Source organism: Oryza glaberrima, chromosome 2 (genome assembly GCF_000147395.1).
Source record: "Oryza glaberrima chromosome 2, OglaRS2, whole genome shotgun sequence".
Taxonomy (NCBI): Eukaryota; Viridiplantae; Streptophyta; class Magnoliopsida; order Poales; family Poaceae; genus Oryza; species Oryza glaberrima.
Genome location: NC_068327.1, coordinates 11,083,024 through 11,105,396, shown reverse-complemented (window position 1 = coordinate 11,105,396; position 22,373 = coordinate 11,083,024). Strand labels below are relative to the sequence as shown.

Sequence of the window (22,373 nt, the reverse complement as noted above, 5' to 3'; positions counted from 1 at the left end):
TCTTAACACATCACTAAGTTCCTATTAAAAGTACATAATTGTGTTCTTATGACCTGGGTGAAGTCATGTATCCATGACTCCACTGCACCACTAGTGCTTTCGCTAGATTATAAAAAATTAACCTTAAACATGTCTAATAAATTATCATCCTCTTTTAATTTATTTGCTTTTCGCTATATTATAAAAAATTAACCTTAAACATGTCTAATAAATTATCATCCTCTTTTAATTTATTTGCTTAATTTTGAAATTATTGTATATGGTTGACCTTCTTTTCTGAACTAACAATTGCTTCTCTAAATTGTCAATAAGTTAAGAAGTTAATCATGGCTCTAAAACAATATTAAGTCAATAAATTTTAATCATGGCTCTAAAACAATATTAAGTCAATAAATTTAGGCTATTCATTTAATACTAACGTTGGGTTGAAATTTGAAAATGACAGGACACTCAGACTCCTTACACACCACAAAGTTTCAATCATTATTAATTATTAAGTTGAACAGATGTGGTGTAGTGATAATTATTGAGTTGATTTACCAGCAATGCGACTGTTTTGTAAACGTCCATTAAATTTTGGATATACCTCGTTCGGCAGATATCATTGGAACAACAAAATAATTAATTACAAATCCAAAATTCAAATCCTTCAATCAAATTGACTAATTATATATGTTTAATTATTTCTTTACTTGTCGAGCATTGCGAGTATTTTGTTTCTAGAACACGCAGGAGATCTACGTTGCGAGTATTCTACCTATCCTATGAATTGGAGCGCTTGAGACAGGCACCTTAACAGCCTGCCGATGGCGTCACAAGGCAAAATCAAGTTATCTAAAGTGCCACTCACCAAAAACTAAGAGACTCGAATATTTTTAATTCCCTCGTCCGACGATTAAATTATAAGTGAATAAAATGAAACCCTCTCTATCAGATGTTGTAATGTTGAATCTCAATTAGCAATAGTTTTAGCAAGTGATTAAATTTAGCTCGATGGAGTAGAAAAGCACAGACATTAATTAGGTGCCACTAATAGAATTTTCCTAACCAAGTAACCAATCAACATAGATGCAGGCAGCATCATGCAGCAGCAAGCTAGCAGCAACACACTAGGAAGGCATCATGCATCAGCAACACTAAAAAAACACCAGCAGAAACTCAGTTGGATCGTGCATAGATGCTGTTGGGACATCAAGCCATGCAACTAGAAAAAGGAAAATCCCTAGAACAATACATCCATGGGGAGGTGGGGGTCCCGGCCGGTGGCTAGCTGGGCCAGCCAGCCCACCGTGCCGTATGGGGCCCTCCGCCTCTGAACAAACCAAACATATTATTGCCAGTAGGAATAAGTCTACTTCGTCTCCCTCAACTCATGCGCCTAGTTGAATCGCATCCCTCAACTATAAAACCGGGTATAACCCATCCTACAACTCACAAAACCGTTCCAAATCTACTCCTTGGACGGTTTGGGAGGCGGTTTTGTCCTACGTGCCGTCTTTGACTCCGTTGACTAGCCGAGTCAGCACGCGAGCCCCACATGTCAGTGTAAGGTATGGTCGGTGAAAACTCATCAAGGGAGGAGGAGGCAACCACTGCCACGCGGTCTACGCCGCCCACGCCCAACGCCCTCACCTCACCTCCTCTTCCACCCACCGGCCGCCATCATCAACCTGGCTGACGGAGATGCCCTCAACTAGGACCCCAAGGCCACCAACGCCGCCATCAACCCAGCTGCCGACCCCAACACCATCAACACCGCCATCAACCTGGCCGCCGCAAGGTCGGAGGAGGAGAGCGCGGGGATGAGGTGGTGGGGAGGAAGGAGAGGAGGCGGCTGAGGAGGGGCACGGGAGGAGAGGCGGTGGTGGTAAGGTCGGAGGAGATGCCGCCACTCCGCCGTTCCTGTTGTCTTGAACTGTGCTGACACCAACACCATCAACACCGCCATCAACACGGTGAGAAGGGAGGAGAGGAGGCGGGGATGAGGAGTTGGTGGCGAGGAGAGGTGGTTCGCGGAGTTCCCGTCGCCCCACCGCTCCAGCCGTCCTGCTACTCCCTCCGCTCCCGCCGTCCTGCTACTCCCTCCGCCCCACCGCTCTCTCCATCTTGCTCGCCGCTGAGTACAAAGACTGAGGAGTTGAGTAACTGCCACGTGGACCCAAAATTTCTTTTTATTTTTATTTAGGTTTGTTTTTATTTTAGTGCCAAGTAAGCGCCACGTCGATGTCACATGGGATGAAGACCAAGTCAACTTGCCACGTAAGTGCCACGTAGGACGAAACCGGCTCCAAAACCACCAAGGGAGTCAATTTGCAATGGTTTTGGAAGTTAGGGGACAGGTTATACCTGGTTTTGCGGTTGAGAGGTGCGATTCAACCATACGCATGAGGTGGAGGGAGGCAAAGTAGACTTATTCCTTGCCAATACTACCTTACCAAACTATAGTAATTCTATAAGTTTTCACTCTGAAAAACTCTATAAATGCTGGTAAGGTTTTAAACTAAACACATCCAGCGTCGACAAAATTTTGTAATAACAAAATGTACCAAAATCGTTAAATTTTAGTAGAGTTGAAAGTGGCTATAAAATGAACAAGCCCTTAATTCAATTCAGTTTTGTCCGATTTGATCAATCCAATTGAGATATTAGCCTAAGTCATAAATTCATGACTTTTTTATTGGGTTTCTCATGTTGACTAGTAATGCAAATGTTTATCTATAGGTTTGCTATCACAACTTATAAAATGCACAGAGAATCAAAATCAAGTTAAATTATATAATGAAAACAGCAGCAAAGTATCAAATCTACTGTTCATTATAATATTCGAAGGTTTACAGTTTTTTTAAATGTTATATGATAGTGGTCAACAAAACCTATAGTTTAAGGCAAATTTTGCTACAGGACATCCCTACTGTGTGGTTTAGCCCAGGGACACCACAAAAACATGGCCTTGGGGAAAGACACTCCATAACCGTGGATATTTGCCGATGAACACAATGCCATCTAAATGAAACTTGTCGTGCTGACGTGGCGGTCGGCAGCCCGGTTTTTTACGTGGTCGGACCGAAATGCCCCTACGCCTTATCCTCATATTGCAGTTTAGGATCGAATCGCCACCACCACCGGCGGTAGAACCCTAGCTCCCGAAACACCACCAGTCCGCCGCCCTCGCTGCTGGCTGTGCCTAGGCATTTTCGCCGCCGGAATGCAAGGTTGACCTACGGTGATGGCTTCACTATCGCAGGAGGTGGTGGAATCTGTGGTGGCGGCAATGCCGGCGACGCCGAAATGGATGCCCAAAGGATAAGTATTTTTCCTCTCTTTGATTCGTTTTCCCCCCTCTTTGATTCGTTTGGGATGCATGGTTTGTTGGATCTGATTTGGGGGCCTATTTTTCTCCTCATTTGCCGTCGCATTGTAGGATGGATCCGAACTATGCATGCAGAGTTGTGGTTAGGGTTGTTGCTTATGTTGAGTATATGGATAACGGTAGCCAAGATTATCATGTTTCTAGTACACATAAGTGGGTAGTAGATAAAGTCAGTATGCTTGATAGATTTGATGAAGGACTTGGATGATGAAATCATCCGTGGTAGTGCGCAGGAGCTTACAGTGACTTTCTAGGACAAGAGAGTGGGTAGGGATGTAGAAATTTCTTCTGATGCTATGTTGTTAGAGGCATTTAACCAATACTGGGATGTTAAGAAGCTTCCATTGCAAGTGACAGTGAGTGAGGATATCATGCCTTGTACCCAAATTGTGTCTTGTGTGGATGATGAAGCTGACACAATGGTTCCACTAAGTATGGTTTTACCCACGCAAACAAGTCAGGCTGATAATGTACCTACCAGAGATGCTACCATAAAAAAGGTGCCCACCAAAAAAAGTAGCAAGTCCAGGGACAAAGCTACAGATCAATCAATGCCAAATCCAGATCCATGGGGTGAGTTTGATGAGGTTGAGTATGTGGGAGTTAGTGATGAGATGGAGAATTACAATGAGCTGGTGTCAGATGATGAGGCTAATGATCCAGATTATACTCCTGATGATGATGGTGGTGATGAAGAGAATGCTGATCCAGTAGATGATTTAGAAATCAATGATAATAGGGGTTGTGAGCCTCTAATTCATATAACTGATGTAGACAATCCAAGGATAGAAATTGGTGTTACTTTTGAGGATGGACTTTGTTTTAAGAGGTGTATAAGACAATATGTTGTTTCTGAAAGAGGTTGAACTTGCAGTTCCCTACTCTGAGGCCACAAGATACATGGCTTATTGTAAGGCAAAGAGGTGCAAATGGAGGATCCATGCTTCTAGGTTGCCAGATGGTAGAACTTGGCAGGTATATAGCTAAATAGTTTTTTTACTTCTTTGTCATTTCTGTTTTGCAACTGGACAATGATGCATTGTGTACTGTCCCTTTTCTACTGTAGATAAAGAAGATGCCATATGAGCATATGTATGCTAGCATAGGCAAATTGGAGAATAATTGCATGACCAGCAATTCTTGGGTTAAGGACAAGGTTATCAACAAGCTGAGAGAAGATCCAACCATAGGGGCTGCTGCTTTAAAGAAGACTTTAGAGGAGAAATATTTAATCAAGCTGTCATACTATGTAGTGTGGGATGGTAGGCATATGGCTTTAGATGAGATACTTGGTGGCTGGGAGCAAAGCTTTGAGGCAGTGTACAGTTTTAAAGCTGAGATTAAGAAGAGATCTCCTGGTAGTATAGTGGAGATAGAGTATGATGTGATTAATGAGAAGCATAGATTCAGTAGGATGTTTGTTGCTTTGAAGCCTTGTATAGATGGATTTTTGAATGGGTGCAGGCCATATCTAGGCATTGATTCAACTGTGTTAACAGGCAAGTGAAGATGACAGTTGGCTTCAGCTATTGGTATAGATGGCCACTTGGATGTTCCCAATGGCCTATGCTGTTTTTGAATCTGAAACAAAGTAAAACTGGGAATGATTCATGGTTTGTCTAAATAAGGCAATTGGATCTCCCAAGGCCTAGTACTGTCTACTGATGCAGGCAAGGGCATAGATGCTGCAGTGACAAGGGTGTTCAACAATGGAGTAGAGCATAGAGAGTGCATGAGGCATTTGTACAATAATTTTCAGAAAAGGTTCCATGGAGAAGTATTTGAAAGAAATCTATGGCTAGCTTCAAGAGCATATAGGAAAGATGTTTTTGACAGGCATTTCAATATCATGAAGGAGGCTTCCCCAAGATCAATGCAATGGATTGAAGAGAATCACCAGCATTTGTGGGCAAGGTCTACCTTCTCCACATCTAAGTGTGACTATGTCACAAACAACATTGCAGAGACATTTAACAGTTGGATTAGGCTAGAGAAGTCACTACCTGTAGTTGAGCTACTTGACAAAATTAGGCAGATGATCATGGAGAGGATGTGTACAAGGCACAAACTATCTCTCAAGCTGCAAGGCAATATCCTGGGAAATGTAATGAAGCAACTCCATGACAAAAGTAGGAATCTCAACTACAATCGCTACAAGAGTCTGCCATTTGTAGGTGAAGTCAGTGGTGCAAACATGGACTTGACAACATGGAGACACACAGTGGACTTGACCAAACAGGAATGTAGCTGCAAGGAATGGCAGCTAACAGGCCTCCCATGTAGACATGACATCTCTTTCATTAGATCCCTGAGAGAAGTGGATCTAGAAAACTATGTCAGCCCCTACTATTCAGTGGCCATGTTCAGGACTGCCTACTCCACAATTGTGCCTCCAATGCCAGACAAGAGCTTATGGGAGAAAACCACACAATAGGGATATCCTATAACAAAATTTTCCATAGTTTAATTATATTCCCTTTGTCCATAAATATTTTATGGGATTTTAGCTATATGCATACATTTGTCGATGGAGGGGGTACAAACTTGTGTCAAAAAAACAGCTCCTCTCTTGTCTAGTACTTTGTCCACAAAATTTGTAGTTATCTGGAATCTACCTTTAGAGACGGTCCTGTTTGAAAAAAAAAACACTTTTTCGACAGTGTAACTTAATGGTAAGACATGCTTGCAGGTTGCAGAGTCGCCGCCATCTGCTGCAGCTAGACAACAACATTGTAGGAGATCGTGGCCGCGATTACACAGGTGGCATAAAACAAAATGCTCGACCTTAACTCCATAAAACAGTAAGACCAGCTGAATAATTTACATGATGAAACAAGTAGTGGGAATCAATGCAACGCCAACATTGCATCCAGTCAATGATACAACAGATAGTATAAACAAAGTGCTCGGCCCTCAGAATCCATGCTACATCGCCTACTTACATCGCAGCTAGTCACACTACCCAAAAACAAAATGAGACTAGAACCAACTGAACCAAAGCTAGGATTAAACAGTAGTCGTGGGATCCACGGGAGCTTTCCATGTACAAATCTGGCAAAGGAACTGTAGCTCTATATAGAGGCACCTGCTTTGATGAACGTACTGAATAATATGGAAGGTCCAGCTAGGTTGCCGAAATAGAAACCTTGCCATCACAGGTGAGGTCGTGTCGTGTTCGTGTGTTCTTCTAAACTAGGGTCGAGTTGGGTGGTGTGATTCCTTGTGATAAGTAGTATGCCTTCTCGGCATCGGCCAGCCTCGTTTGAAATATCTCCCATTCTTTCCTACAGCGTGCTCTTACCTGAGACAAAACGTACCATCGTAAGAGGAATTTATGTGCTGTACAGAGTTCATGCGTTGGGAATATCTACAACATTTAAAACTGCAGATTACATAAGGATATGTATTTGCTTACCCCTTCCCATGGTGCTTTTCCATTCTCTGCGTTGCCCTGCAAGGTAAAGTAGTGCAAGATCAGGTTACACAGTTTCACTGAGCAAAATGAAGGACAGTACACAAAATAGTTGGCTAGGGGCTAACCTGGTTTCCAAGTGATGGCACAGCTTGATGAACAATCCATTGAGCATCGACGACTCCAATCTTCTCATGAGCAGGCTGATTAATTTCATGTAAAACAGAAGTGTTTAAGCTCAGTGATCCATGGATGATTTGGAATAGCATTCGAAGTGGAAAATGATATGAAGGCGGAGCACAAAAATAATTGCTGATGATAGACTTCAAAATTTAGGTGAATTAATGTTGTTAATCAGACTAAGAACAGAAGCTCTGAACTTCTCTCATTGCTATTTGGGGTTCAGGAGAAGTGGTTTCCCACTATCCAACCACAAAAACAAAAATCCAATATATGTAGCTTCTTCCCAAGAATCCCAACCCCCACCCCATTTCATGGCCCACTCCAGCCACCCCAGAATATAATCAACCCATAAAGTCAGCATCATTTTTCCTAGGTCACTTCATAGGAAAAGAACAAAGAAAGAGTACCTCCACACATTTCCTTAGAGCGAAATCAAGACCCCATCCATGGACCAAGTCATTCTGCAGAAGACAGTGTGTAAGAATACCACTGTTATAAACAATGTTAAAGTTGAACATGTAGTGCCACTCCACCTGAATCATATGCCAGACACAGCGCCATGCATCCCTAGAGAACACGGTTGCCATGATTTCAACAAATCTGCACATCAAATTGAATGTGAATACAGATATTTGGACAAAGAAATTTAAATACACAATAAAATTCTGGGCCCTTAGCCCCTTACGCTGCACATGGTGGCAGATGGGGATCAGTGCACCAGCCTGGCCTCTCCTCAGTTACTCTGTTGAAGAAAAAAGTTACTCAAGAATCTTATATAGGTGGCCAACGATTAATCATTGAATAAAACCATATGGATTCAGCGGCTCACTTGTGAACTTCTTGATCACCTCGCCGTTTTGTCATTTGCCATGTCAGTCCCTTGTCAGGTTGCAAACCAGGCTGAGAGATATCTAGCCCATGCTTCCTAACAAGTTCAATATACCTGAAAAAGAGTACAAACATAATCGCACCCAAGTGGAACACAAGGTCAACAGATAAAGGAACAAAAATGCAGTTCTTACTTCTCTGCATTGAAATGCTCAACACCTAGGTCCTCATCCCAGATGAATATGTAGTCATATCGGGCAACAACATCAGGATGCAAAAACCGCTTTGCATACCACCTTAGGTAAAACAACAAGTACATACAGTATTAAGACTTCACAGCAAAAATTCAAATGGATTCAGCACAGATAACATATTAATAATAACAATAACCTTTACCTACCACTTAGTCTGCTTCCTGACACTCACATGGATAGCTCTTTTAGACCACTCAAATTCATCCCATTCAGTAGTCCGGCCATCATAATGGAATAGCATGATAGTGAATTTATCTGAAAACTATATGAAAAGCTTCTATGAATTCAGAAGCAATAATTGCATATTTACATTAAGAAAAAGTGACTACCAGTTCACCGGAATGCAAGATTAACTGTTTATCTGTTACAGGGTATAGTTGATTGATGCACCAAATTTAAGCAATGCAAGATGTCCGTCTCAGTTACCTTTTTGACAGCAGCATCAATATTAGCCTTCTGTGTAATTCCAACTGTAAAAGTAACAAGGTACCGTGGTTCGCTACTCAGGTCCTGACAGTACGACCATATGTTTCAGATTGTATATCATAGAAGAAAAATGATATAGAAACCATCTAATTCAATGCCCTACTGAGCAAAGTTACAACAAAAGAAACCACAAACCTCACTAGGATCACCCCACAATCTCCGTGGAAAAAGATCTGTTTCAGAAACAACAATGCCTGGTGGGAGCCTTTCAGCACCTTTAGGGTTTGTGGGAACATAAATCTGCAGAAAGAATTGCATGTGACTTTAAAACAAAATAAACAATAGGAAATGTGGTCTATGACCAGTAACCAACTACTTTTCAGTTAATTACTAGTTGAGAAGAGTCCCTTGTAGTACACTAATATCGACAATTCAAGATTCAATCATCAATTATCATAATTTTATAAGATGCAACAGAAAACTTTTAATATAGACAGAAAACCCTGATATCGTCCTTCATGTAATCTTTCAGCCTAGAACTTCACACATTATGCATGAGAAACACAGGAGTGGTATTAACAGACCCCACATATCAAAATGTAGTCCCCAACCCAACTAGAATATTGCCCAACTCAACTAATACAAACAACCTTAAAAAGTATTAGAAGTATTGATGTGAACGTACCTTAGGAACTTCTTCAGAGGTTGAATCGGAATTGTTTTTGTTATGACGATTTGCAGATGCCCACGCATGATTTAACAATGTCTGGGTTGTGATGCCAGAGTTCCTATCTTCTATATAGGAGATAATACTGGAAGGGAAGTGAAGCTGCGAAATGCAGTAATGTAGAAAGTAAAGATTATTTTCCTAAACAAAATACATGATGAGAAAAAACAAGAGAAGCAAACGATCTACTTCACCTTGGTTATATTTACTGTAGGGAAGGAAACCCCAAACAAGTATCCCAACATAACACCAACAACTGCCGAGAATATGAGCCTCATCCCCTCATTTGATCTTGGCGTGCTGTTGATGATGAATGTTCACAATTAAATTACAATGTGCAACCATGAGCACCGTAGAAAGAAAAAGAACACTTGGTTGGTGTTACTAGACAAGTGGGCAACAGATAAATTATCAATCAGCGCTAGAAACGGAAAAGAAACAGTTAAGAATAAACAGTAGCTGCAGTATCAAACCTACCTACGGCCAATGCTATTAGCAGGTTTTGCCATATGAACTGCGAATCTTCCCCTCTTTCTTTTCTACTACAGTTGCTGCCGAAGAAACCTGTAGAGCTGCAGCTGTCGATTCACAAACCACAGTCACAACGAAGCAAGATAACAACAAATCAGTGCTTCCCAAATAGCATAAGTTGGTTCAAAATTCAAACACAATAGAAACAGCTCCCTAAAATTTGAACTAATCGTTACTAGTAGACAACCCGCTACAACAAGCTCATTCGAGATGCGGACCGATGAATCTCTCCCCCCAAGTCGACAATCGCCGACCATTCTCGGGAACGCGAAACGCGACCACTAAATCACTAATCTACCGCAAGAAATTGGACGCGGTCCCGCGAGCTAGATTTGAAATTGACCGCGTCGTCGCAGCCTCTACCTACGCGCACACAGCAAATCGAACCGCCCCACCCCCCCCCCCCCCCCCCCCCCCCACAAACAAAAGCTTGAGAAATCGTACCGACGGAAAGCGAATCAGCCGCACACCCGGACAGATCTCCCCCGCAGCAGCAGCAGGTCGGCACCGGCGGCGGCGCAGTACGGCGGCGGGGACGAAGCCGAATCGGGGGGAGAGACGGCGCGCAGATGAGACGATGATTGGGAGAGAGGAGAGATTGGAGGACAGCGATGGAATTGGGGGGTAGACGGGGATGGGATTTGTATCGCGATGAGCAGCTAGGATCTGGTTGTCCCACACATGCGCCCCAATCATTCGCCGCCGCGAGAACCTCTCCTCCCTCTCTCTCCTCTCTCTCTGGCTAAGCGATATGCTCTCCTCTCGTCTCCTCTCGTCTCGCAGCTTGAAAGAGTCGAGAGGAGAGAGGGAGGTCGGCGGTCACTGGCAGGTGGGGTCCACCTCGAGTCCACCCTGCGCTGTCCTGTGCTGTTGTCTCTCTCGCTTGGTTTGGTTTGGTTTGCCCCTGAATGAAAATTAAAAAGAAAAGAAAAGGAGAGAGAGAGAGGAATACTTGGGGGAAGATGTCTGTTTGACTAGCGGTAATCTTCTGGTTGGTTAGCAGGTTAGGATTAGGAAAGTTCCTGGGGCTGAAAGCAGATTTGTATGTACTACCTCCCTCCGTCCTAAAATAAGTGCAGTCATAGATATACGTGCTGAACGTTTTGATCATCCGTCTTATTTAAAAAAATTATGAAAAATATTTAAAAAAATAGTCACACATAAAGTACTATTCATGTTTTATCATCTAATAACAATAAAAATACTAATCATAATTTTTTTTCAAATAAGACGAACGGTCAAACGTTGGACATGAACAATGCTAAAACTACACTTATTTTGGAACAGAGGAAGTACTCATACATGCTCCTTTGGGTATGGGTAGAGAAGGGACGTGTATTATGAAACCGTGTGCAGTCGACTTGTGTTTATTGATCTTTTCAAAGTAGTACTACATCCTCTAGATAGGGATATTTGTCACTCTAAAAAGAATAATAGGGTAATTTGTTTTATAAAAAAACACTTGGTAAGCTAAACAGCACAACCAATTTTAACACTGCTCTTCATACATCTCTCGACCGTTCGATTGAACGACCCATGCCACTTCTAACTTGTCCACACACATTGTGTTTATTTCTTCACGTGGATGCACACGAAGAAGGATGGCATTAGAGCAATCACAATATAAAAAACTAGTCATGATTTTCATATCCTCCCCATTATAAAGAAATCAATACAAGACACTATTACTTTTCGAATGTACAAACTATCATATTTGAATTGAATGCTACTCATCTCTCAATTATTGTTTGAATTAGTGCTACCCGTCTCTCATTATATCTTGGATGTTGTACAAGAATCATATATAGGATTTTACCCTAAAAAAAAGAATCATATATAGGATTTCATTTACTTTCTTTATTTACTCACTTGCCACATCATATTTTATCATATATAGCAACTCATTTAATCCTACTCATTGTATTATGAATACCCTTAGGTGAGACTAACTATAAGGATGGCATGACGAGACAACGAGATATGCATTTTATCTCTGAAATGTAAATAATCATTTAACCTTCTGTGCAAGTTTTAAGAAAGTAGCTTAAATTACTTATTACTTTTTTTTCCGATTATACACACAACATGCACATACGCACTCACCTCATTCACATGCTTAAAGACGAGACTAGCAATAAATGCATATCCTCGCTAAATTTTTATTAGAATTCTACTCGTATGTATGTAGTATTCGTGGATGCCGGGTATTAAACCTTGATATTCATGGAGACAACCAATGCTTCTTTCACTTATTGTTGTTCATTATACTATGCTGCAAAAGATCACGCATTTATTTGTCATGACTCATTAGTGAACATAGAAAAACTGAAAGAGTGCATAGGTATTCTAGAATGACTTATATGTAAAAGTCATTTTTAAGTATAAAAATGAATAACTAAAATGATTAGGATTAAAAAAAATGAATGGAGTATTCGATGCACATACATGGTTGGGCCAAAAGCATGTTTGGTTACCTGGACTGCACTTGGCCCACATCTGGCGTGCAGCCTATCGCCTGTTTGGTTGGTTGGACGGGGGTCTCAGCCAAGCCTAGGAGATGCAAAAAGGCCCGTTGAGCCAGGCTGAGGGGAAACGGCTGATTCGAGCTTCGCAGGGTGGCCTGGCTCGTGGCGTGCAGCGAGGCTGCACCCACGCGTACAACCAGCAGGAGATAGGGTCACCGCGGCTTGCCTCGAGCGCTTCTCCCCTCCTCATTTCTTCCAACCGAAAGAAAAGCTAGGGTTTGGAGCGCATCTCCCGCCTTGAGCGCTCTCTGCGTCGCCGAGCTCCCTCCGTCCGTCGCCGGGCGTGAGGGTCGGCTCCCTCCGTCGCCGGTTGTGAGCGCCGGTTCCCTCCATCGCCACCAACTCGTCTCCCTCCGGCGCGGCTGCTCGTCTCCCTCCATCGCTGGCAGCTCGTCTCCCTCCGCTGTGGCTGCTCGTCTCTCTCCGTCGCCGGCAGCTCATCTCCCTCCTACGCCACCAGCCTGTCACCCTCCGCCGCGGCTGCTCATCTCCCTTCGCCGCCGGCTGCTCGTCTTCCTCACAGCCTCTCGTCTTCAGCTCTCTCTGTCAAGATCTGAGGTAAGTGCAAAGATGGTATTCCTCTTCCCTTTCTCACCTCCTTCGATTTTTTTGGTAGGATATTGGTTACTCTCTGACTAAGGTGGTAGTGGGACACCAAATTTATATATGCACATATGGCTATGTGATGGTTAATGTGTAGTGGACACCATATTATTGTTGCATGATCTCTGCCTCATGTTAAATTTCATCCTTCTGCACTTGTTTTCCATGCTGCAATGACATGAGTTAAATTGTCCTTCTGCACTTGTTTTATTCTTGTTCCTTGTTTATCCATTTGTACTGACAAATGCAAACTTGGTCAAACTATTTGCAACTGGTCATTTCTGATGAATAGTGCAAATGTGAAGGATGCACGTGATGAATGGTGCTGATTTGTGATGCATAAATAAGAACATATTTTGTACACTTGTTCATATTTTTTAGGGTCACCTGGGAAGAAGCTAGATATGATGAACACTGCTCCTCTGTTTTATTCATAAGAACAGATGTAAGCATGGAAGCTTTTATTTATGACTGCATATATGATGTGAGCATATGGATTCTGATATATACTGCTCATTTCATTTTTTGTCTACACATGTCATTTTTCTTGCTGTTAGCTTGGTACCCTGGAAAGATGTGAATTCTGATATATACCGCTCTTTGTGAATCTTGTCAACAGAATTTTGTTCAGAAATATGTTCTTTTCTCTTCTTGTCAAATCTTGTCACTTGTAGATATGCATGCTGATTATCTTGACGACGGCTGTACCAAGGCAGAGAACGGAGATGGATCAGCTCATTTTAGTCTTGTACTCTGAAATGACCATCTCAAGAAAACACATATGCCTAGTAAGTATAACTGACTTTTATAGAAAAAATGGTTACTTTAGAAATATTCGTAACCTCACCACCCACAAGAGGAGATATCTACACCCAAAGATATATCCATCCAACCAAAAACATCTCTTGTATGCAAGTGTTCCATCCACCTTTTCATGCAGCCAACCAAATAACATCTAACCACATCCTGACTCATTCAATACAGACAACCAAACAACTGCATCTGTATGTCTCTAGCCTGGATGAGGGAGAAGAGCCAGGCTAGATCCATACGAGCAACCAAACACACCCTATGCTATCCGGCTTACGTTTTCCTTGTTGGAGCGAGCTACTTCCTCATTTACTACCTCATTTACCGAGAGCAAGCTTTCCAGATTATTGAATACGACGTTTTTCTAAAAACTTTCCAAATAGAGATTTCTTTTAAAAACTATATAAAACTATTTTTAAAATTTGTAATAGATAATATTTAATTAATATGACTGTTTTAGTTTGCATGTGGCTTAAAAGCCACGAGTTCTATATCGAACCAGGCTTAACGACATGTACAGTGAAGACCACTGGTACCAATGTCTCAGCATGCCAAATAAGATAAGAACAAATGAAAGCCACGCAATCTAAAACAGAGACTATTGTTGAGTATATTTTTCATTTCAGCCCCTGATTATTTATGCGTCTGCCCCTAGTTATTGAATCAATTAGAAATTTTATATTTTGGGCCTTATAATAGTAAAAAGAAATACATACATACTTCTAAGCTATACATGGTCCCACTATCAGCCTCTCCACCTTACCCCCCCCCCCTGGATTCTCCACCGGCCATCGAAACCCCAATCCCTTCTTTTCGAGTCTCGATGTCACCGCCTCCTCTTTTGCCACCATAGTGGCGCCTCTTCTTCCAATGTTGTAGCGCCGCCTCTCCCCCTCCTCATCCACCACTGCGCCGCCTTCCTCTTCCACCACTAGCCTCTTTCCCCTTTCCTTCTCCGCCGACGGCAGCTAGCACATCTCCTCTCCGATTGACGAGATCAAGCTCTCTTCCCTCTCCACCGAGCTCGAGCCCTATCCCCGCTTCGCTGACGAGAGGGGCTACGGTAGTGATGAAGTGAGGTCACCACCGCATACAACCACAAGCTCGCCAAAGGGTGATGAGATCGGTGGTAGTGAGCTTCGAGTGCTGAAGGCCGACGAGCCCCATGCGATAAACAGACATAAGGTCAGCCTTTCCCCTTCACTATCGCCGTCGTTATCTCGGATCTGGTCAAGGTAGGTCACCCTGATCTGGATCTGGCCGCCATTTCTCGTAACCTTTGCTTCTGGCCACTGCTTCATCCCACCACCGTCGTTGCTGCTTGTTGGGGGAGTTCAGTGGACATGACCACATCATGGGGACACGAGCTCACCCAACGTGTGGCCCCAAAGCAGTGGTTTTACAACTCTCAAACTCGTGCCGAAGCAATCATGATCTTTGCAGGTGCGGCAAGGCATCGCAGAGCCATGGTTCCCAAAGCCATGGCTTGTCTCCGACGTGAAGGGTTGACCACAGTGGTGCGTAGGGCATGGCCTAAGACACCTGACCATTCATAAATTTGGTTCAGGCACCACTGCTCTAGAAGAAGAAAATTACACAAAATTCATTATGGTCATTGTCCGTTCTTGAAGTCTCTCTCGCTTGGTTTGCCCTGGAAAAGAAAAGAAAAGAAAAGGAGAGGGAGAGAGGAATACTTGGGGGAGATGTCTGTTTAATTTGACTAGCGGTAATCTGGTTGGTTTGGGTTAGGAAAGTTCCTGGTGCTGAACGCAGATTTGTATGTACGGCGTACGTGCTTCTTTGGGTGTGGAGAACGGAACGTGTATTGAAAACCGAGCGTGTGCAGTCGACTTGCATTGATCTTTTCAAAGTACTCCGTAGTACCCTGTACATTCTCTGAATGGGATAAATTGTCAATCTGAAACTAATGGGGTAATATGTTTTCGTGCATTATAAAAAAAACTTGAGCAATTAAGCTAAACAGTATACAAGCAATTTTCACACAACTCTTGATTAAGATTTACCATACCGTTTTAGACAAGTTTAATAGTATAGCTAACTGTTACCTTAAAACAATCTACATATACATATACATATATACACACACACACACACACACACACATATATATATATATATATATATATATATATATATATATATATATATATATATATATGTATGTGTGTAATATATATGTGTGTGTGTATGTGTGCAGATATATATATATATATATATATATATATATATATATATATATATGTGTGTGTGTGTGTGTGTGTGTATTTATACATATATATACACATATATATATACATATACATATGTATATATATATATATGTATGTATATATATGTATATATATACATATGTATATGTATATATATGTTTCTATATTGGCCCCATTCGAATCTACTTAAAAGGGTGGATAAAATTTTAGATTAATGTTGCACGCTTTTCAAACTGCTAAACGGTACGTTTTGTGTGAAAATTTTTTATATGAAAGTTGTTCTAAAATATCAGATTAATCTATTTTTTAAGTTTGTAATAATTAAAACTTAATTAATCATACGTTATTACCATATCATTTTACATGAAAAACTTAATCTTCATTTTCATCTTCATCTTCAGAAGATTCAAACACTACCAAACACTACCATAGAGTAAAGCATGGTGGTAACGCTACATAGCACGCAAGGTGCTACACTGCTACGTAGCTATATGTAGGACGCCTCACAAGTTCTTTCACCTCACCATCCGTTAAAGAGTAAAAAAAATTACTCGTTGTTTCCGGCGCCTCCATGCTCTCCCACTTCCGTATCCTAAAAGTAATAAATTTACTGAAAAATTAATTGACACCAACTTTCTTAATTGCTCTTTGAGTTATTTTTTACAAGAACTTCCGCAGAGATTGTTCAGTAATAAAATTACTGACACGAATCACTCCCACATTCGTCTTTCAGTGATATTTTTACTAAGGGTGTGACGGAAAAGTTAGAAGTTTGTGTGGATAGGAAAGTTCGATGTGACGGAAAAATTAAAAGTTTGAAGAAAAAAGTTAGAATCTAAACAGGGCCTAACACGTACTCTCTCCGTCCCAAAAAAGCCAACCTAGACAAGGATATGTGACACTTTATAGTACAACAAATCTGGACATGCAGGCAAGAATGGGACACTTCATAGTACAATGAATCTGGACATGAGCATGTCCAGATTCATTGTATTAACGCAAATCCTGGAGATTGACGAAGTCACCATAGGCGCCTCGCTGTCGACGGGTACGTCGCTTACCACTGAAAGCACAATGTTGTTAAATCCTGAAAAATTTATTCCCATGGATAGTCGAACCCAAAACCTAAGGTGCTACTGAGGCTCTGCTAACCATTAGGCTACAAGGCCTTTCGCAACATTGTGATTTTTCTAGTAACACGTAACTCCGCATCCACCGTTTAGTAACACATATTAACTTGTGTATCCATCATCATTTGTAAGTTTCTGAACAACACCATATAACTTATGTATCCATCATTTAATTTTTTATAAACACGGCACTAATTTTTTATAAACACGCCTCAGGATAAATCAATAGTAAACTTTCGACTCAGGAGAATGCAACACCCAAACCTCACTCGACATGGTAATTATTTTTAGAGTAAATTTTACTTTGGATCACATTTAACTAATGTTTTCACTTTGGACCGAGTAATCTTACCTTTGGTACACTTTGAAACGCCACCACACTCTTCTCAAGCATATAAACAATATCGAGTACGTTGGTTTCTACTCGTTAATGAACTCCCCACGGACATGTTTAGACTATTGCTTTGATATATGACAAGTTGATGCGGATAGGTAAAATAGTTGAGAGTGACCCAAAGTACAACAAAGGTAAAATTACCTGGTTCAAAGTAAAAATATTTTTTAAATGATGGTCTAAAACAAAATATTAATAATAAAAAAGTGAGGCCGAAAGTAAAATTTACTCTTTTTTTTACTATATATTCCCAAGAGCTTCCCCTTCCCACCTATAGTATTCAAAGTAAAAAAAAAATACTTCTTACGTGCTGGTCAACCAATCCATATAGAGAGGAGCGCGAGATATTGATATAGTAAAAAAATTACTAGCACGCTAGGCCAAATGCGCTACGTGACTAGATGACACTTAGTTTAGTGTGCTGTATTTGTCTGTATATACTTCATATACATTCGTATAAACTTTATATATGCATACAAATATATGTATAGAGAACTAAGGGGCCCTAATTAACCGTGCGCAGTGGCTCAACATTAAATTTAGGTGGTGCACAGGAGCCCCTTAAACTCATAATTCCTCACTTAAAAACACTAAAATATACAGTTTTGCATAGAATATTTTTATATTTTCAGTGGTACTACACCACTCTTGTTTTGACGCTAGCTCCGCTCTAACTGCGCATGCGCAGATGCAGCCCCGTGCGACTGGTCACTGGTGATCACCCATTAGCACCACCACCTCTGGTTGCCCTATATTACTTGTTCTTTTTATTATCTTTAGTGTTTGCCTCGAGATAATGATGTTAACAGACTCTTTTTTAAAAACATTCCTTCAGCAGATAATTATGCAATTTAAGTACTGTTTCCATGACTTTATCCTGAGCTTTTTACATTTTCCTTTTAAATTTGAAGTCAGATGAAATTTATCAAAACATACCGCCGGTTACCCTTAACGGACCCCCACGGTAATTGAGGTAACCGGCCAGCGGTATTGCAAACCCTGCTCTTGATACATCCATCTCTCGACCGTTAGATCAACATTGAACGACTCACGCCACCTCACACACATTGCGCTTCTTTCCTCACACGGGTGCGCCGCTGCACGGTCAGCACGGAGGGTGGAATTAGGTGGGACTACTAACTACAAGGACCGCATCACAAGACAACACGGCATGCATTAATCTCCTCTACGAAATGTAAGTCCTTTAACATTTTGTGCAAGCTTCAAGAAAGTAGCTTAAATGACTAAGGTGTGTACGAATGGACAATCTGGTTGGTATTTTCAGAGAACAGAAAACGAAAAAAAAATCATCAGCGCTTAGTTAAATAAGTATTAATTATTATAAACTTGAAAAAAAAGTTTACTTGATTCTTTTTGAATTTTTTTTTGAAAAAACAAACTGTTTAGCAACTTGGAAAATGTGCTAACAAAAAATAAAAACTATAATTACAAAAGGAGCTTAATTGACCCTTTTCCCGATTATGCGCAGAACATGCACACGCACCTCATTTATAGACCCATGGACCCACAAATGTATCTCTTAATACAAACTCAAAGAGATAAAGAGGCAGTAATAGCACCTAACTTGACTAAATTCTTACTATATACTACCTCCGTTTTATAATAAATGACGCCGTTGACTTTTTCTTGCATGTTTGACCATTCGTCTTATTCAAAAATTTTATGCAAATGTATAAGATATAAATCACACTTAAAGTACTATGAGTGCTAAAACAACTCATAACAAAATAAATTATAATTACGTAAAATTTTTGAATAAGACGAATGGTCAAACATGTGAGAAAAAGTCAACGGCGTCATCTATTAAAAAACGAAGGGAGTATATATATCCACTTGTATTTATTATACTGTGTTGCAAAAGATCACACATTTATTTGGCATGAGTGAACATAACTGAAAGAATGCATAGGTATTCTAGAATGACTTATATGTAAAAGGCATTCATTTAAGTGCAAAAAATGAAATGACAAATGATTTTGCATTAAAAAGAAGAATATTTGATGCAGAGACCTGTTCTTATCTACACTTTCCCAACTTCTCTATTCCTTATTTCATGTGCACGCTTTTCAAACCGCTAAATAGTATTTTTTAAAAAAGAAAAATATATAGAAAGATTGCTTTTAAAAAAACATATTAATCCTTTTTATTTTTTAGTTAATACTAAATTAATAAAGTGCTAATGATCCACTTTGTTATACGTGTGAGAGGAAAATTGTTCCCATCGTGCACCTTCAAATAGAACCCAAGTTGGGCACTTGGGCAAAAACGCTATGCTATCTGGCTTGCTCTTAAGGCAATGCTTTTTTTTTTCTTATTGAATGGAGCTACTTGTTCGCTTACTGTGAACAAACTTTCTAAAATATTTAACATGGTATTTTTTTTTGCAAAATATAGATATTTCTTTAGAAAATCAAATAATTTTATTTTTCAAGTTTACAGTAGCTAATTTTTAATTAATCATACATTAATTATCTTGATTATTTTGCGGGTGGCTTCTAAACTTACATCATCCCAAAAAAAAATGAAACTGTTGCAAAACGGTCTAAAATGAATTTAGATAAGAGGTGGTGTCCAGATTTATAGTAATAGAAAATATTGTATCTCATATAAATTTTGTTTGTTTTAGGACGGAGAGAGTAAGCTACATAATTTTTTTAAACTTCTTTAATTTTTAGTTTTAAGAATAAACTTTCTTATACTTATTTTCAAGATCTTAACATTTTGATCAGACTGTCGTGGAAAAACAATACTGCCATGCTGATCCGAGTAGTATGTCAACGTTATTTAGTCATGATGGTCTGGTGGGCGTGGCAGCGTTGTCCTACCATGCCACCGTGGCTAATGTGGTAGGACACAAAACTGTCACGTTCGTTGTGGGTGGCGTGACACGCTAGACATCCTAGCATGCATAAAAGATTCGGATTTGGAAAATAAGTTTTAGAAGGATTTGTTTTTAAATTAAAAAGTTAAAAAAAAATAAAAACTCCAAGCCACAATCTCCCTATCGAACGGGGCCTCCTATTTCCCGGTACGCGACCAGCTCATAAATTATCACAGGCACCATTTCTTTGGAAGAAGAAAATTGCACCCAACTCATCATGGTCATTGACTGTTCTTGAGGTTGGGCCAGAAATCTACTTTGATCGGGCTCGGCCCAAGTTCCAGCTAGCTCGGCTCCTATAGGAAAAAGTATACTTTGACTCCCTCAACTATCGTCTAAGTATGATTCATAACCTCCAATCACAAAACCGGGTATATCGACTCCTCCAACTATCAAAACCGGTACAAACAATATCCCTCGGTGATTTTGGAGGTGGTTTTGGCTGACGTGGCGACCACATGACAGTCTTGACTGATTCTTTGTCCTATGTGGTGCTTAGGTGGCATTAGAATAAAAATAAAAATAAAAAAATATGTGGGACCCATATGTCATTCAAAGAAAAGTGTTGTGGGACCCACTAACATATGGGATCCACATGTCATCCTCCCTCTCCTTCCCTTCTTCCTCCCCTCTCTCTCCCTTATCTCTCTATTTCCCCTCGGCCTTTCTCTTAGCCAGAGCGGCGGTGTTCGGGAGCGGCGGCGGCGGTCGGGAGCAGCGGCGGCGGCGGCGGCAGCGGTCGGAATACGCCCAGAACCTATTCCCCACGACGATGACCACGCATATGCATCGCTGGGCTCTATAAAGTACCTTAGCTAGCTCACCAACTTGAACCTGGTGTTAGCTTTGGTTAGTTCGTTTCGTTCGTGCAGGAGGAGAGAACATCTTCAGGGCCTTCTCGTCTCGTCTCGTCTCGTGAAATCCTCATGGCAGTCCAGTGCAGCCCCGTGTTCCTCTTCCCCGCCTCCATGCTGGCTCTCCCCGCCGGAGCGCTCTTTGTCTTTTTCTTTTGCGCGATCGATGTCATCGATGATGTGTGGGGTGTGCGTTCTTGGATTGTTCGGCGCCTAGCCAAGAATTTTTCTGCCGTGGCCAGGGTGAAGGTGGGCGGCTCAGGGTCGGGGCTGAAGCCGGTGCGGCGGTAGGCGAAGCGGAAAAACTAGAGGGCGAGGTCGGTGCGGCCGGCGGCGGCAGCCCCGGAGATGACACCGTGGACAAGCGACGCGGCGAGCGTCGGGGAGAGCAGGCAGATGGAGTTCTCGAGGCGGCAAGCCTCGTCCCCACCGTAATCGCCGCCGCTCCCGACCACCGCCCCGTCGATCCCCACCGCCGTCGTCCCAACCGCTTCCCATCGCCACCACCACCGGCACCGCCGCCGCCACCGCCGCTTCATGCCACCCCCGCCGCAGCGCTAGCCAGCCATCGGCGACTCCGACCGGTACCCCCCACGGGGGCGGCTCCCCTCTTGTACCCCTCCCTCCCTCCCGACGACCGCGGGCTATAGCCGCATTCTCCACCGCGCGTTCCCGACCGCCACTGCCGCCACCGCTCCCCACCGCCGCCGCCGCCGCTCCCCACCGCCGCCGCCACTGCTCCCCTCCGCCTCGTCCCCATCGGCCACCACCACCGCCGCCGCTCCTGAAGTGAGAGAGAGATAAGGGAGGGAGAGAGAGGGAGGATGACATGTGGGCCCCACATGTTAGTGGGTCCCACAACACCTTTTTTTTCGTGAATGACATATGGGTCCCATATTTTTTTTATTTTTTTTATTCTAATGCCACATAAGTGTCACATAGGACAAAGAATCGGTCAAGACTGCCACGTGGGCACCACGTCAGCCAAAACCACCTCCAAAACCAGTGAGGGACATTGTTTGCACCGGTTTTGATAGTTGGAGGAGTTGATATACCCAGTTTTGTGGTTGGAGGTTATGAATCATTCTTGGACGATAGTTGAGAGAATCAAAGTATACTTTTTCCGCTCCTATACCAAGCAGGAGGGATGGCAATGGGCCAGGTCAGGCTTAGTCCAAGCAAGCTGAACTCGA

The 22,373-nt window shown here is 41.9% G+C and overlaps 1 protein-coding gene across 2 annotated transcripts; it reads right to left on the bottom strand.

Annotated features, from left to right (window-relative positions):
* Positions 1–6,164: 6,164 nt before the first annotated feature.
* On the bottom strand, positions 6,165–10,509 carry LOC127763439 (uncharacterized). 2 transcript variants are annotated; one of them, XM_052288141.1, is made up of 15 exons: positions 10,176–10,509; positions 9,678–9,778; positions 9,395–9,500; positions 9,159–9,302; positions 8,669–8,773; positions 8,474–8,557; positions 8,194–8,309; positions 7,988–8,089; positions 7,795–7,908; positions 7,651–7,707; positions 7,499–7,565; positions 7,373–7,426; positions 6,911–6,985; positions 6,786–6,821; positions 6,165–6,671 (listed from the first exon to the last, which is right to left on the bottom strand). In XM_052288141.1, the coding sequence occupies exons 2-15, from the start codon at positions 9,707–9,709 to the stop codon at positions 6,558–6,560; spliced, it is 1,206 nt and encodes a 401-aa protein (XP_052144101.1). In that variant the 5' UTR covers positions 9,710–9,778; positions 10,176–10,509; the 3' UTR covers positions 6,165–6,557. The 2 variants fall into 2 exon arrangements, with proteins under 2 accessions (XP_052144101.1, XP_052144102.1); XM_052288142.1 differs by having other exon boundaries at positions 9,678–9,772.
* Between the last annotated feature and the right edge of the window lie 11,864 nt (positions 10,510–22,373).